The sequence below is a fragment of the Copadichromis virginalis genome, linkage group LG3 (assembly GCF_057382275.1).
Source record: "Copadichromis virginalis isolate Kocher_CV1m ecotype Utaka linkage group LG3, C_Virginalis_male_GT1.1, whole genome shotgun sequence".
Classification (NCBI taxonomy): Eukaryota; Metazoa; Chordata; class Actinopteri; order Cichliformes; family Cichlidae; genus Copadichromis; species Copadichromis virginalis.
Window position 1 is genome coordinate 11880708 of NC_140620.1, and position 17533 is coordinate 11898240.

At 40.8% G+C, this 17533-nt stretch overlaps 1 protein-coding gene across 1 annotated transcript; it reads left to right on the plus strand.

The window, feature by feature from the left end:
- Window positions 1-156: 156 nt before the first annotated feature.
- On the plus strand, window positions 157-15877 carry LOC146712788 (uncharacterized). The gene is made up of 9 exons (XM_085443846.1): window positions 157-369; window positions 3640-3990; window positions 6061-6393; window positions 6466-6561; window positions 7246-7572; window positions 8886-9215; window positions 13084-13410; window positions 13665-13988; window positions 14083-15877. Exons 1-9 carry the CDS (start codon window positions 339-341, stop codon window positions 14172-14174), a joined length of 2211 nt encoding a protein of 736 aa, XP_085299972.1. The 5' UTR covers window positions 157-338; the 3' UTR covers window positions 14175-15877.
- The last annotated feature ends 1656 nt before the right edge of the window (window positions 15878-17533 follow it).

Genomic DNA, 17533 nt, shown 5'->3' on the forward strand with positions numbered 1-17533 from the left:
GTGTTTGGGTTTTTCCCCCCCACGTTAAGTAATCCGGGCGCTGCAGCTTTAAGCAGCTGTGCGCGCTCCCGCGGACGGCAATCAGTTTCTGGCAGACAATCACATTTTGGCACAACACCTGCAAACGTAATAACCAGTTGATCTGGGGGACAGGACACCGGGAGTTTCCGTGAAACCGAAAGTAAACAGTTGATATGTTAATAACGAGTGTTACGCCCTCCATTGTCTTTTATCGACGGTTCCCAATATTTGTATGAGACACAAATCGCAAATATTAAGAGCAACAGTGAGAAGTGTTTGGATTTGTGCAGGTTGCGGTTTCTTGCAGGAGGTTGAAGATGCTGCTGTTTCTCCTGCTCCTTATTAGCGGTAAGAAACTCTGTAAACAATGTTTATCTTGCACTCAGACCGAAGTTTGCTCATTATCGCAAAGGTAGATACGCGCAGTGCGTGAGATTACCGATTTAATGATGTGTGGCTTTATTTACAAAAGAGTAAGGGATGGTGTGAGAAAGTCTGGACCGACAGACTCAGTGCTTTGTGTTGGAAGTTTGAGCCTGGGGGAAGCTAGCCCGGTGACGCAGGTCATGGCTGCAGGTCTGAGATAAAAGGCTTTGATCAGATAACCCTCTACATAACAAAACCACCATCATTCTCAGGAGAAGGAACAGGCACTGGAGTGGTCACCTATATCTGTTATTGTTCACAAAGTGTGACTCAGTGGGATATCACCAGTTAAACTTGAAAGTTGTTTTCGTTCTAAAAACTGTGCGGATGGCGGATTGTTTATTTCCTGGTTAATCTCGCATACTCTGATCCGGTCACCGGAACTTTTCCCCTCTAAAAGCTGGTTTTGATTTCACCAGGAATAAGTCTGTTTATTTCTTATCTTTTTTTAATTCCCGTGTTACATACCAGTGTTTTACAGTAAATGTTACTTTCTATTCCAAATGAAAGTAAAAGTAATGCTTATCATAAAGACTGCTACATAAGAATAGTGTTATGGCCCATCTAGGCGCGGCCAGACCACGTCTGCAACATAAAAGGTGATCCATCCCCGTCCAACCACAAGCAGCACGTCACACACTTAATACTTTGTGACAGTGATTTATTTACAATAAGTGCAGTTAAACAAAGGAAGGGAGCATACCATAACTTCAGGGTGAACCCAAGGCCAAAACAACAAACAAAGGGTAACCTATCTCAGGAATAAACACAACTTACCTACTCAAAAGAGCTAAACCAAACGACAATCACTTTCCTCCCTGCCTAACAAAAACAGGAGAAAACTGATCAAACAAAAAGGCGGTCCACCCCTACATGCTCTTACATTAACATAATATAGTGACACAGTGAACGGTCTGCCGGTTGGGTTGGGCCGAGGATGAATGAATTGGCAGTCCCTGGCGCTCTCTTCTTATCCGCTGCCTCCCAGTCCTCAGCCAATCGGTGTGAGCCATCCACCCTGGATGCACCAATCCCGGAGGAGCACCTGGACACTCAAATTTACATATGATTACGATCAGTTGTAACAATAGACATAAATAATGAAATCGGGATAAACTTTAAAATCCCTTTAAAAGCAGCAGTGTGACGTTTAGGGTTCAGCTGCAGGTTTAACAACTGTTCAAACCTATCAGGTTTTGGCAGGAACTGGGAAACACACTGTTTATGATGGTCATTGCAATGATTTGTGTCTCAGTCAGGTTTGTTCTCATGAATGATGGTGTGTGAATTGTGGTACAACATTATCTCGTCTCCTTTCATAAAGGATGCACCATGTCTGCTATACTGAATTAAGTAATAAAAGAAACGTTTTAGTATTTAGAGGACTGTCATCTTATGTGAGGGGCACTTTAATGTTCAAGTGCAAGCAAACAAGCAAACACCCAGAAATATTTCTGAAAATTTAGTTTCGTTTAGTTTTTAAAAAATGTAAAATACTGCATAACAAGACAAAACTGCAAATGTAAATGCATTATTTTTCACTCTTAACGTACTGAAGCATTTTAATTAACAAACTACCAAATAAACAAATTGGTACTCTCTTTCTGCCATTGTCTGGCCAGAAAGAGATCTATTTATTATAAAATACATTTATTCATATATTCACATATATATAATGCAGATATATTTTTTTAAATATATCTTTATTTTAGAAAGCACTTTAAAACAACCACAGCTTACGCAAAGTGTTTTACATTGGAAGTAAATAATAAAATTACATAATGTGTAAATAATAGCCAAATGAAAGTAAATTAATTAATTAGTGTCACTTGTTATTAAACCAGCTATTAAGTCTCACTGAGGTCAAAAGCCAAAGAATAAAGTTGGGTTTTAAGACGTGTTTTAAAAGTGGACAGTGAAGGGGCCGCTTTAACGTGCAAGGGCAAGTTATTCCATAATTTAGGAGCGACGATAGAAATGGCACTGTCCCCTCTGAGCTTCCTCCTGGATCTCGGTACTTCCAAGAGCAGGTGGTCAGCTGACCTAAGAGACTGATTCACAGATCAAATTTCCTTTGAAAATGTCATTTCTTGGTGTAGATATCACAACAGGACATCTGAAAACACAATAACATGGGAAGTTTTAAATGAATTATGAAAACTATGTAGTGGTGTGGAGTGAGCACACGTTAACAATCCATTAAAATTGGCTCTAAAATTGGTTCTTTAAGGTCAACTTAATCATTCATTGCTCTAAAATTGACAAAAAAAATAGTATGACTTAAAATCTATGATTTCTACAATAACATGTCAAAGTTTACCTTTGAATTCTCTTTTAAAGGTCAATATATTGATCTGAAGGCAACAGTGATAATAATGTTGTATAGAGCTCTTTACAGTTGCAGCGTTTGGTTGTATGCATATGGGAAATTATATATTGGAATTCTAAATATCACATTACTTTGAACTTCACACCTCTTCTTCAAGGTCAGATTTTCATAAAATGTATTTTTTTTCATTAAATCCTTGCTTAAAATTCTGCTGTCTTTGTTTTGTTTTGGCAACATAAAGGAAATGAGACTGGCATATAGGGATTATAAATATCACAAAAGTGTCGGTGAACATGTGACAATCAGTCCTTGTACAGGATGGACATTTTATTACTAACAACTGACTGAAGCCTTTGAATGTTTCATGTTAGCTGCTCATGATTGAAGGCGTGGTATATTTCTGACTTTAAAGTGTCTGGCAGAACTGTAAAAAAAAGTAAAACATAGGTGTGCATTCAAATGTACAAATTAAATTAATTACCACTGTCTTTTGCCTCACCAAACTTACTTTTAAGTTGTTTGAGGTCAAATAACAAAATCATCTAAGTTTATACAAACAAATTACACAAAAGTCTAACTGACCATTTACATTTACTAGATCTTACAATAAATACATATGTTCAGTCATTATTTATTCACTGATTACATTACCTTTACAGTAACTTTACCAAGCACAGGTACCCATTTCACTCTGTTAAACAAGCTTATTAAAGATTTTTTCAGTCTTACTGAGTAAATTTAGATTTCATAGACAGATTAACTGTAAATAGTTCTCTCTCTGGTCCCTGAAATTTACCATTTGGACACAGACACAGACCCAAAGCATGCAGTTAACCGTGGTTTCTGTTTGTGTGTCCTCACAGGTTCCCAGCATGCCCTGGCTGAGGTGGTGGAAGTGTATAAGGAGGCAATGTCCGTCTTGGTGCCCTGCCAGTACTCGGGTATTCTTCCTGAGAAGAATCCCACAGTGATGTGGACTCGTAACGATCTTGATCCCAAATGTGTTCATCTGCGACTAGAAGAAGGAGATGATCTCAAAATGCAAAACCAGCGTTACAGGGGGCGCACATCAATGACATCTGATGCTCTGGAAACTGCAGACTTCAGCCTCACCATCAGAAGACCAGAACTGAGCGACAGCGGCATCTACACCTGCTCCGTCAGTGATGGAAGAGAAGAACTGGGACAGAGAAACATAGAGCTGAAGGTCAAAGGTCAGAAAGTAACTGCAACTGATTAGTAAAAAACCCTATACTGGGTAAATGATACAATCTGATTTAGTTCATTTATATTTATTTTTATTTTCTTAAAAAAGGGTATCAAGTGTTTGTGGCCGGTCTGGCCTGACACTCAGATTGCCGTGTTCTCTGTGTTGTGTTATGTGTAGGATGAGAGGAGTCAACTCTTGCTTTCTCAGCTGTTCACATAAAAACAAATTCAGCAGAGCAACTTCATATGACTGGGCTTCTGCATGCACACCTTTAAGAAAGGGAGAAGAATAGCGGACCACATGAGAAACCACCTGCACGCTCCTATGACCAAACCTTAGTTCGGCAAATTAGCATGTTACAGTAAAGTGCTGTACGCGACAGGGAAACAACAACACACTAAGAACATCCAACAACACTGTGAGACAAAATGCATAAGCAGAACAATGTCTAAGGAGCTTGGAAAGAAAAGCGTCTGGACTTCTTTAAGTTTCTTGAAGACATTTCACCTCTCATCTGAGAAGCTTCTTCAGTTCTAAGGTCAAATGGTGGCGAGTCAAGATCTCCTGGGTCTAGGGATGGATTGCCCCTCCTGGTACCAGGACCTGGGGCATAGAGTATGTTTGGGGAGTGTGATTGTGTGTACAGTGTTAATTTCTGTTTGTCCCCACTTTGGGTGAATGCTAAGAATTTGTATGTGTGTGTATGAGGGTGGGAATAGATGTTTGTGTCTGTGTGTGCCTCTTTGTCTATGTTTATATGTCTGGATGGTTCTTAGACTCAACTTCTCTGAGTATATCAAAGGCCCCCCTGGTTTGGGGGCCTATCTCCCGCCATCACACTCCCTGCCATTGGCTGATGTCATCAACTGTTTGTGCATTGGTGGTCTCAGCATACATGCTGGGCTCTCAGGTATGTACTAGCTCACTGGCTTGGCGGGGCCTGGTTGGTGCACTTGGCTCGGTCAGGCCTCTTCCGGGGAGCCCTTGGACCTTGGCCTATGGGCCGGAGGCTCGGTCCGGTCTGGCACAGCTGGCTGCTGGCAGAGACTATGGGCTTCTGCACCATGACTGCTGGGTGACCCCCCATCTGGAGCTCTCCTCAGCTGCTTCCAGTATGGTGGCATAGCTGCGCCTCTGGTGGTCCTCCTTGGGCTCTTGTCCTCTGGGGGACCTCTACATGTCTGGAGCCTCGATCTCCTCCATGCCTGCTTCATGGGCTGGGGGGCAGGGCTATGGCTCCTGACCCCTACCATTAGACACTGACATGGTTGTTGCTGTAGTTTCTCTACTGTCATTTTTGTTTTTGTTTGTGTCCCAGAGTCATGTCCAGTCTAATTGTAATAACTTAAAAAAATAAAGATTGAATAAACTATGACAATTAAGTGGACCAGTATAGCAAAAAGGTCTACTGCGGAAAGTAAATCTGTTGGGCATTTTTCTTGACATTCAGACAATAATTTTGATTGCTACAATGCCAGATAGGACAGGGAATGTTTTATATATGTGTGTGTGTTTGTGTATGTATATATATATACACACACATACTGGGCTCTAGAGTGCAACCAATTTGGTCAGAGCCATCGACCTCTGAATGCTGAAAAAGCACAGTGTATCCAGAAAACATATTATATACGGTGATAAATGCACTGTCCAAGTGTCCCCTGTCCCCAATGCCTTTCAGCGGCAGGCAGCAGCAAACAGGTCATCAGAGAAGGCTGATGTGATGATTAAGTTTAATATTATCTACAATATTGCCAAAGAGTGCCAAAGCACTTTAAGCACAAGCACAAGATTGTTAATGAATGCAAATCATTAGGTAACGGCCAAGCAGAAAAAAGGTCATTGTTTATTTTGCTGATTATTTTCACTGTTGATTGGATAGTCCGTCACACTGAATTACCGGTGGGATTTTCCACTCTGCTTTCATTAAGGATGTTCCACCATGCAGATACTTTTGGGTTGCTTCTTTCAGTTAGAAATGGACAACTGGAATACGCCCTTTGTCACAGGTCAATGATTAAAATATTTATATAAATGCTTCTACAGCTACTATTTTGCTGTATTGCCCTCTCAGACCAAGAGGTGGAGATAAAAGTGGAGGAAGGGTCACACTCAGTCATCCTGCCCTGCAAAACAACACCTGACCTGCCTGATGACACGAGAGTGGAATGGACTCATTTGGATGTAGAACTCATGACGGTCCATGTGTATCCAAACAGAAGTGAGAACCTTAAGAAACAGGACGACCTTTACTGTGGTCGCACAAAGATGAACAAAGACCTGCTGAAAACTGGGGACGTCAGTCTGACCCTGAAACACCCCACAGAGAGAGACAGTGGAGGATACATTTGCACCGTCTACAGGGACAAAGACATCCTGAGACAGAAAGTAGAGCTGCAGGTCAAAGGTCAGTGATACAAAAGGTCAGAGTATAGATGCAAATGAGAAAGTAGAGGTGATTTTCTTTTCCTCTCCACAGAACCATTTCCATCCTGGGCCATAGCTCTGATGATTCTTCTGGTTCTTCTTGTTTCTGGAGGTCTTCTATTTCATTTCCGGCACTATTTCATGTCAGGTGAGTGTCTCCTACTACACTACCCATAATGCAGATGGTCAGCAGGTGTCCTCTGGTGGCTCCTTGACTGTGGCTCACACAAACTTGTTCCAGAAGCTGAAAGAGTTGAGAGTTACAAACAGCTGATACAGAGAGCTGAAGAGAAACTTCCAGGTTTGTTCCAGAAGTCAGAAAACCTCCTTCAGACTCAGTCATTGATCAGTGAAACAGCTCCACAACATGACTTTACTAAACAGTGTGTGTGCTTCACTGCATTGATCTGACACAGAGGCTGCATGTGGACAAGCTGTTCTTCTTCTGTGGTGGTAAACAGCAGCTGACATGGAAACATGTCCTGACAGTAAATGTTGCAGCAGCTTCAGTAAATGTTCCTCCTTGAGTTGTGCTCAGTCATGTGGTGGAGAGCTTCAGATGTTCAGACACATGAGATCTTCATGGTTTCTGTGCTGATGTGTGTGAGACATGGCCGACTGTGGAGGCTCAGTCTGTCTGTTCTTCTTCATCCAACATGTCTGCAGCACTTTACAGGACGCTGCAGACGAGTTACCAAAGAACGAGTCAGGAACACATCAGGAACAAACTGAGACACAATCTGACTGAGACTGGAAGACAAGGAGGGACAGGGAGGTCATGTGACCATCACAGCTGCTGCTGATGTCATTATGTTGTGCTTTGTCCTCTCAGTTTACCAGGTGGTGGTAGATTCAGGGGTGGAGTCTGTCCAGCTGCCCTGCAAAATCATTCTTCCCCCAACTAACAATGATAAAGTGGAGTGGCAGAACAGAAACAACAGGAAGGTCCACGTCTATGAGAACGGCTCTGATCAGCCTGGAGAACAGGACGAGGTTTATAGAGACCGAACAAAGATGAAGAGAAACTTACTGGAACCTGGAGACTTCAGTCTGATCCTGAAATACCCCACAGACAGAGACACAAACACCTACACCTGCACCGTCTACAACAGGTTACGAAGAAGCCCAGTGAGGAAAGATGTCGAGCTGATAGTCAGAGGTCAGTGATGTTGATACAGATCAAAGGTCAGAGCACTACTTTGTTTTTATTTTGCATTTCATATGATACCCAGTTGTGAACTATCCATAATTCATGGCGACTGCTGGGGAACTTCCCATCATGCACTGAGCATATCTTTTTCTCTCTTCACTCTCCATGTTTTCCAACACCACTTGCATTAATTATTAATAATCACAAAACTCTTTTACTTTCACACAGTGGGTCTTCAGTGCTGTCTTCCTGCACTCACTGCCAACCTGTTATAACTGCACCTCTGTGAGACTGGTTCTGTTGGAAGAACGTCCTGTTAAAAGGAAGTTTCTCCTTGCCAATGTCACCAACTGGTTGCTCATAGGGAACCTGATTTGGTGGTCCCTCTCCAGGGCATCTGGACTCTATTGATGATCAATGAAAATTAATACTAAGTTAAGTCAGTTATTGAACTGACATCAGTTTCAGTTATTACTGGGAGGAACTCTGTTATATATATCTTGGAGTCCAAATTACTAAAGAGACTTTCTTTACATGCTGATAATTAATTTGCAATCATGGGATGCTGAATCATTTCTGATGGAAATACATTTAAGCATATGTGGATCTAAATGGCTATGACAGTGATGGGTTAATTTTCATAGATTTCAGCTCTCCTAACTACACCTATTTGTAATTTCATCTCATCACATTTTTTTCACATATTTGGCCTGAAGGGAGAAGAAAAAGGCCTGACAGGGCAAAATGGTTAAATAACAAACTTTAATTTAAAAGGTCTCCACACAAGGAGAGGGCAACACACAACCCTGCACTACTGACTACCAGCAGCAAACTCCAAACTGCTCCCAATATGAGAAACTGTAAAAACACATCACCGAGGTGTTCCATTCTTTGGGCTGGGTCTCCAAAAACCCTTGAAAGTAGATCTCAGCTAGCCTTTAAAATGTTTGAAGACTAATTGGTGAGAGAGAGCCAGGTCCAGAGTCGAGGAAAGGAGTGCCAGATGGGGGAAAAAATGCAAGAGAGAGAGAGTGGGAGCACCACACAGATACACCCACCTAGCCCCATAGTATGTAACAGAGCCAAATCAGGAACGTTCAGACTAATCAGGAGATAAAGGTTTGGATCTTAAACATTGCTATCCTTACAGCTGAATATATTTATTAGTGAAACTGGTGCATTGTTTGGTTTGATCAGTTTAAAGTCTTTCAAGAAGATTCAGTGAGTTAAAAATCAGGGTTACCATATTAGCCATCTAGCCGTGTTATGCCATGTTGTTACTGCTTCTGATGTCATCATGTTGTGCTTTGCTGTCCTCTCAGTCCCCGAGGTTGTCAAAGTGGATTCAGGGGCGCATATTGTTGAGCTGCCCTGCAAAGCCAAAGTTCCCCTGCCTGAAGATGCAAAAGTGGAGTGGAAAGACAGTGATAATGACAAGGTTCACGTTTATCAGAACGGCTCTGACCAGCCTGATGAGCAGGACCTGATTTATAGAGACCGAACTAAGATGAATGAAGACCTGCTGAAAACTGGGGATGTCAGCCTGACCCTGAAGTACCCCACAGACAATGACATAACAACCTACACCTGCACCGTCTATAACAGAAAGGGAACTGTCCTAATGAAGAAACAAGTGATGCTCAAGGTCAAAGGTCAGTGCACACTTAATAACAGAAGTTTGGTAAAAGTACATTTGTTGGACCTACATCTAGAAGCTACATTTACCTTGAAGGGTGTTGATCACGTACTTTGATTTAAAAATAAACAAAAACAAACAAACAAAAAAACAGAATGTCATATTAGCCCTGGAGGCCTAGAATTTACCACCCACACCCATTGCAGCAGCTCCCCTCTTGTTCAGTACTTTTGGAATTATGACTGGGTTTAGTTTAGAGGCCTGGAGAGTAGTTTGTTAGTTTTAAAAGGCTAAAATAATCTGCAACAGCTATTTACTACAGAAGAGGATTAGGGACAGTGGAAAAAAAACAAATTGGTGCATTTTTGTTCCCTTTTCCAGAATTCCGGAAAAGGGGGGGGAAAAAAGACATGCCTGCTTTTTCCCCCCAGTAGCTCTAATCTCTTCCGTAATTTATATTAATGTGGGTTGATACTCAAGTTTTTACCTTTACTGTTTCACAAAGGGTTAAAAAGGGAATGTCCATGTTTTAGACTCTTTGAATGAAGGATTTCATTAAAGAAGTTTAGCAGGAGCAAATCAAAAGCAGAATCAAACAACAATAATTCCAAAACCAAGTCACTTAATCACACTTATCTATTTAACCTACTCTGAGCTAATGTTGATTTTGTTATGATCTTTATTCTGTGCTAAGTTCTTTAAAGTTATATTCCAGTAGGAAACAATGCAGATGCAAATCCTCTTGAATTTATAATCCAACACGGTAAAAATGAGTAGAGAAAAAGTAAAAAATGCAAAGTGTTCTGTCTGTGGTTGTTCCTCCTGCTGTACTTGGTATATTTTATCATTGTGAACTCCTACAATCCAGTCACATGATTTCTTCTGCTCATTGCAAGAACTAGCCCCAAATTTTCCTCATGTGTTCATTTGCATCACTCCTCTCTCTCTCATCCTGTTTTTCTCTGAAAATCTAATCATTGTTGACATCATCACCTGATGTCTAGCCATACCTTATCATTCGTAATAACTTATAAACCAAACACTAGGCATTTTGTGCAGTGTGACCTTTAAACAGTTGAGGAAACAGGACATGTGGAAGTTAAGGTACTGTACATGGCAGGTCTACAAAATGAACACTATCCGGAAGTAAAATCCTGAAGAACAGAAAATCCAGCAGGAATCTGGCAAAACACCTGAGAGATCCATGTGGACTTTCAGTTAATCCATCTACTGTTTGCCTGTAAGTCTGAAATGGCCCCACTGAACACTCGGTGGAGGCTCTGTTAAGGTTTTGGGCTGAAGTAGGCTGTATTACCTAACAATACATAAAGAGGCAACTACTTAAAGAGGTCTTGAAGCGACTGTTCTTGTAGTTTGGTGCAATACATATAAATGAAACTGAATTGAATTTAATATTTGGTATGACCACTTTTAAAATCGAAAATAAGCTCGATTTACTTCATTGTAATTTCAATTGACGTTTTAACTGTGTCAGAATTTTTAAAACTCAAAATCCTGGCAATCCTCCTGGCACTTAACAGCGTACACTATGTTACTCTGTGTCGGAGGACCTGATCCTTGGGGTGAATCAATTTTGGGCACAGTCTGTTTTGGAGGTTAAAAGCCACAGAGATGCAGTGTTTAGAAAAAATGTGTCTCAACTGCTCCGATACTCCTGACACGGGATCACAACAGGTTTTCGCTTGGGCAGCGGTTGTCCTTCTCGCCTGGAGCTTTCTTTAGGTGTCTTCCCATCTTTGACAAATGTCCAGCTGGAATAACCACATTTACTCAGGGCCTTCTTGATGTGCTGTTCTTCTGCTTCCCTGTACCACAGTTCAAGTGATCCGTGAATTTTGGTATGTCCAGAAATTTCAGTTTTCAGGCCCCTCTTCTGTGGAACCAGCTTCCAGTTTGGATTCAGGAGACAGACACTATCTCTACTTTTAAGATTAGGCTTCAAACTTTCCTTTTTGCTAAAGCATATAGTTAGGGCTGGACCAGGTGACCCTGAATCCTCCCTTAGTTATGCTGCAATAGATGTAGGCTGCCGGGGGATTCCCATGATGCACTGAGTGTTTCTTCTTCACTCACTATGTGTTAATAGAACTCTCTGCATTTAAACATACCTGTTATTAACAGTGTTGGTCAAGTTACTTGAAAAAAGTAATCAGTAACTAATTACTGATTACTTCCCCAAAAAAGTAATCCCGTTACTTTACTGATTACTTATTTTCAAAAGTAATCAATTACTTAGTTACATAGTTACTTTTTAAAAAGACAATTTACAACCTGAATAGGTGATAAAGCGATAGGTCTTTCAGCCCAATTCTACTTTTTCTACATAATCCATCATACAAAATGTAATCAAATGGAAAAGTCCCTTTTTAAAATTTGTTTTATTAGTTTTAATCTTTTAACTTTATGCATCAAGCAAAAATTTAATTATATGAAACATTCTCTGACTTGAATAAATTAGTTTAACATTTAAACCTATTTTCTGCACATTCCAGCACATAAAATAAAATATTTTTTGTGTTTACACTCACTCTTTCAAATAGATGCAAGTAAAACACAGCAGAAAATAAATAAAGTCAAAGACTCAGCGGTCCTGTTGCTCTATTTTCACCTGTAAAGCAGGAGTAGAGTAGGCAGAGGTTTACCCTGGTGCAGGTGTGCCGCGGTCAGTGGAAGAATCCGCGAGTTTCTCTGTGAGTTTCCCATTACGTCGTTGTGCACTCGGTGCTTGCTTGAAAACTTAGGGGGTTTTTTTCGCTGTAAAAATAAGTTTTCTTCCCACGCACGATGGACACTAATGTTTTTGTCACTTTTTATGGAATCAAACTCAAAGTAAGGTCAGCACTTCCACGCTTTAAACGCTGCACGCTCATACTCTCTCCCGTACTCGATATATGATCCATTGTTGATCTGCACACAGCTGTTGTCACTAACGGCGCACTTGCTTACGTCACTGTCGTGAAACATTCTCACAAAAAATCACGGTTTTAGTAACACAGTAACGCAGCGTTCCTACGGGAAAGTAACAGTAATCTAATTACCGTTTTTGCATTAGTAATCCCTTACTTTACTCGTTACTTGAAAAAAGTAATCCAATTACAGTAATGCGTTACAAGTAACGCGTTACTCTGGTTATTAATGTCTTTCTTTCTTCCACAGCATGTCTTTATCCTGTTTCCGCCCCTCCCTGAGCCTGGTTCTGCCAGAGGTTTCTTCCTGTTAAAAGGGAGTTTTTCCTTCCCGCTGTTGCCAATGTGCTTGCTCATAGGGGGTCATATGATTGTTGGGTTTTTCTCTGTATGTATTATTGTAGGGTCTACCTTACAATATAAAGCACCTTGAGGCGACAGTTGTTGTTAAAATTTAATTGAATTCTTTCTATGATGAGAATGTACACATCCTGGACAGGGAGGAACGCTGGTTTGAGCGCAGAGTCAAGGAGGCTATTTATGTGAAAAGGGAAAGACCATCTCTGAATCGAGGAGGGGCCTAAGGGTACATCTTTTGCCATCTTACAATGCTGTGATTGCAGCCATTCCCCAAATCTCTGTGAATGGTACTCATAGTCTTTGCCAATCGTCATGATTATGCATATCAGGGATCATAAACTGACCTCCAGCCCATTGTTCCTTCAGTGATCTGGTTTCAGTCATTATGCAAATGTACTGTTTATAAGATTGGGGAAACCTGCAGTCAGCTGACACTTGGATTAGTTACAAAACATTTCTCCCACTGAAAATTCTACATCCAGATGAACAGAATCAACTTTTTGGGATATCCATAATATTTCCCTTTATCCAGGAAAAAACTGTCTTCAGTGCTGCTGCTGTCTAACCAGCTCATGTTGTTCTTTGATGTCCCCTCAGTTCACCAGAAAGAGGTGCATTCAGGAGAGGATTCTGTCGAGCTTCCCTTTAGTATCGAACCTGATCTGCCTGACGGAGCTAAAGTGGAGTGGACAGATAAGGACAACAGGAAGGTCCAGGTGTATCACAACACCTCTGACCTTAATGAATTACAGCATCGTTTTTACAGACACCGAACAGAGATGAATGAAGGTCTCATCAAAGCTGGAGATCTTACTTTAACACTAAAATACCCCACAGACTGGGACAGTGGCATCTACACCTGTACTGTCTACAACTGGTATAGAAAGATCCTGATGAAGAAACAAGTGGAGCTGAAAGTCAAAGGTCAGTGTCGTATATACAAATCAAAAAAGTCAAACATGACTTATGTCCTGTCTTCCTCCACTCACCCAAACTGGTCACGGCAGATGACCCTCGCCCCCACCCAATCACTCAATCAGCTCTAAAGCTGCTTTATCTTTTAGATTTCTGTCCTCTGTTATGTTCTACTGTGCTTCTGTACTCCAGCTTTCTCTTCAACTGTGAAATCCCGCTGCTGCTGTCTCTGTCAGCTCATGTTGTGTTTGTTTTCCTCTCAGTCTGTCAGGTAGAGGTGGAGCAGGGGGCGGAGTCTGTCCAGCTGCCATTCAAAACCACAGAAAACCTGCCTGAAGATGCTAAAGTAGAGTGGAGACACTATGAACCATTCAGGACCGTTTATGTGTATCAAAACGGCTCTGACCAGCCTGACAAACAGGACCAAGTTTATGTGGACCAAATACAGATGAATGAAGACCTGCTGAGAACTGGAGACCTCAGTCTGACCCTGAAACACCCCACAGAGAGAGACAGTGGAGAATACAGATGTGAAGTGGACAGCACACAGATCTACAGATACAAAACTGTGCTGCTCAAAGTCAAAGGTTTGTGTGTGTGTGTGTGTGTGTGTGTGTGTGTGTGTGTGTGTGTGTGTGTGTGTGTGTGTGTGTGTCTGACTGTCTTGTGTCTCCTCTGCAGGCAGAGTTCAGGTCCAGGATCAAACAGGGGACATCAGGAACAGAAGCAGCTCCATTGATCCGACTCCTCTGATGGCTGATCAATCAGTTTGATCTGTGTGTTCTTTGATTATTGATCAGTGATGTCAGAGTGGAGTCAGTGTGATGTTGTTGTTGTGTGTTTGAGACTTTTAGTGTCCATGAAGGTCTCTGCTGCCGTAGATCCTCTGAACTGTGACAGAGGTCTCACTCTGGAGGAAACTCTCAGCACTTTCATTTTATTTACAGCACTTGAGATTATTTATTTATTATTGATTATGTTTTGCATTTTTATGCCGATAGAGAGATTTTTTTTTAAACTAACTTGGAAAAATACCCGTTTTAAAAAATATCTGCAGCATCACATTAATGTAAGCGTGCCTTCACTTCAGTCACAATCATGGTGTCAACGTATTAAAGTTGTTTGTCTCAAACTGACCTGTGACCAGCTTCACTCAGTGTGAGCTGTTGATTATTTCTCTTTGTTTATTAGTTGGATCTGCACACAGAGGTCAAGACTGATATTTTTTACATTTTGTATTTTTATAATGATAAACTGTGAAGTAAAAACTTTGCCCACAATCACAGTCTTCACCAGAGTAACATCAAAGCAGCAATCTTTAGCCTACTTCTTTGCCAAGTGTCCGCCATAGTAAATCCAGTTCACTGTGTATTCCTGCCTTACCCTTGTACATATTACCCCAGTCCCAAGTATACTTGTGTAGTTAATTCCCATGTGATCATTGTTATCACTGCCTACACTTAGTCACTGTTTCACTCCACCTGTATATAGCAACTGAACTCCACACCAGTGAGGTCTATACGGCTCACACCGTGACAAAGACTTCAACACTGCATCTAAATGCTGAAGTACTTTTTACTCTGACATTTACAGAAAGAACTGTTTGAAGAAACTTAATGTGCAGAGAGAAAATCTCCTGAACTCAACCTTTACTACAATCTCTGTGGACACGGGCAACTGGAGACCTGATGGTCCGACAGGCGTTCCTGTTATACTTCTTTATAATCTATGTGAAGTGCTTGGGTCAATGTGCAGTTGGTGTGTTTTGGTGTCCTTTTCCCTGTGGAGCCGTGTGCTCACGGTGTGATAAAGACATTTACTTCAGGTCTGAGTGGACCTGAGAGGCTGGTACAAGAGGCAGGATTTGAAGTTCAGTGAGGTTTTTTCAAGGTGTTGTGGAAACAACCGTTCTCTGGAAAACAGTGAAGCTCCATCAATCTGCAATCAGCGAGAGCCTCTGTAGTTTTATACACACAGTCCATAGTGAAAAACTACATATCCAAATATTTCTATTTGATTCCTCCTTTTATTGATTTACTTTATATAAGATAGTTTCACTGTCATTTTTATCTCTTTTGTTTCTTGTTGCTGTCAGAGGATTTAACTCTGCTGGTGTTGCTGCTGCAAAAACGTCCGAGACCGCGACACCAGCTGCTGTTGTAGTCAAGAATTCATCTGTGAGCTGTGATGCTGATATCTGTTAAGTCTGACACTGGCTGTGAATACACGGTCACATAAACAGACATGATGTTTTGTTTTCAACTGTGGAATATGAATATTGCACAATTCTTTGTAGACCAATGTTTTTGAGATATTCACACATACATGCTTCTTCTGAACAATGACTTCAACCAATCAAACTAACAGTTATTAATATTACTGAACAAATATCGTTCCAAATGAATTTTTACATTTAAAAAGTTGTTTGTTTAACCTGTGAAACAAAAAAACTAAGAATAAAACATCTGTGAATCCAGCTTTTGGTTTTTCTTTCTCTTATCAGCACTTAAGGTTTAGGTGACGTCTCACTTAGTGTCTGTAGCCAAAAATCACATCTGAACAAAGACGATGCTGAACATTTCATTCATAGTTTCACTTTCTTTCAGCCTGAAGCTGCCTCACCCTCACAGCTGAATCTGAAGCTCCTGTCAGAGGTGGAGTTTAGCAACTAGTCCATATCATGATGGACAGATGGCACGTACACAGGCTGGCCAGACGATGCAATTCTTAGTGACATCAGTACCTTTGGAGGAAAGCTCCAAGTTTGTTCCATCTGTGTCTAAGATCTTGTGAATTATTCTTGTGATAGGGTGAATCTCTTCTCTTCATCTTCGTCTGACTCCTGAAATCAATAGTAACAGTACTCTCTGTCTGAGTTTTCTATCTCTAAGTCATCAGTTTTCTCCTTCTTTTCCTGTCCCAGAAAATCTCCCATTCACTCTCATTCCCACAGACCCACTGTGGTTCTTCTTCTTGCTTCTTCTATCTCTTCTGTTTTGTTCTGAAATCTCATGTTGCTGTAGCCACTTGTACTTTTTCTCTTTTTCTGGGATTCTTTGCACCTCACTGTAGTCTCTGACAACTGGTGAGTGATGGGTTTTTCTCCATTCTACCACTGGCAGCATGTCCACTAAAGATAACGCTCCTGATGATAGAGTGCTAAATTGTGTAACTTCAGTTCGCTGACAAAGCTGAATATAAATGTGGAGCCATAGATGTGGCCTCTACAGATGCTGGTCTGGCTTCAGTCACCTTGAGACTCTGACTTTGTGTTGGATGATGCTGCCTCTTCCTTTTAATCATCGTTTGACACACTGTTGTTATTATCACCAGAAGATCTCTCTTATTATCAGCTTTCCTTGGACCCCAACGTTTTCTTCCTCCTTCTTTCCATGCACAACCTGCCTCATTATGTTCCACTGACTCTGTAGGAAACATCACAGGTTCTTCATGCTATTTACAGCAGTTGAGATTATTTATTTATTATTGATTATGTTTTACATTTTTATGCTGATAGAGAGATTGTTTTTAAACTAACTTGGAAAAATACCTGTTTTAAAGAATATCTGCAGCATCACATTAATGTAAGTGTGCCTTCACTTTAGTCATAAAACCTTTTCATAGTTCTAAAGTATTAAAGGTGTTTGTCTCAAACTGACCTGTGACCAGCTCCACTCAGTGTGAGCCGTTTACTGTTTCTCTTCATTTATTGGTTGGTCTGCACAGGGACTACAGATGAGGCCAAATCTGATATTTTTACATTTTTGTAATTTTATAAACTGTGAAATAAAAACTTTGTAAGGTTTCATTTGATCAGTGTTCTTCTTCTTCTGTGGTGTTTCTGATGCTTCTGATGTGTTTGGGGCTGAATGTGGGCTTCAGGAAAGTTCGATTTAAGACTTTTTAAACTTCATAACGTCACAGAGAATTAAAATTAGGACCAATTTAAAACGTTTGACAGAAACTTTGGCATGTATGTCTACGCTTTGTTTCTGTCCTTTGATTCACTAAATGCCTCAGAGCCTGCAGAAACAACATTAAAATGTGAATTTGTTTGCACACAGACAAAAACATCTTCCTCCTCTACACCGATTTAACAAGATAAATTGGATTGAACAGTTTGTGCTGCATA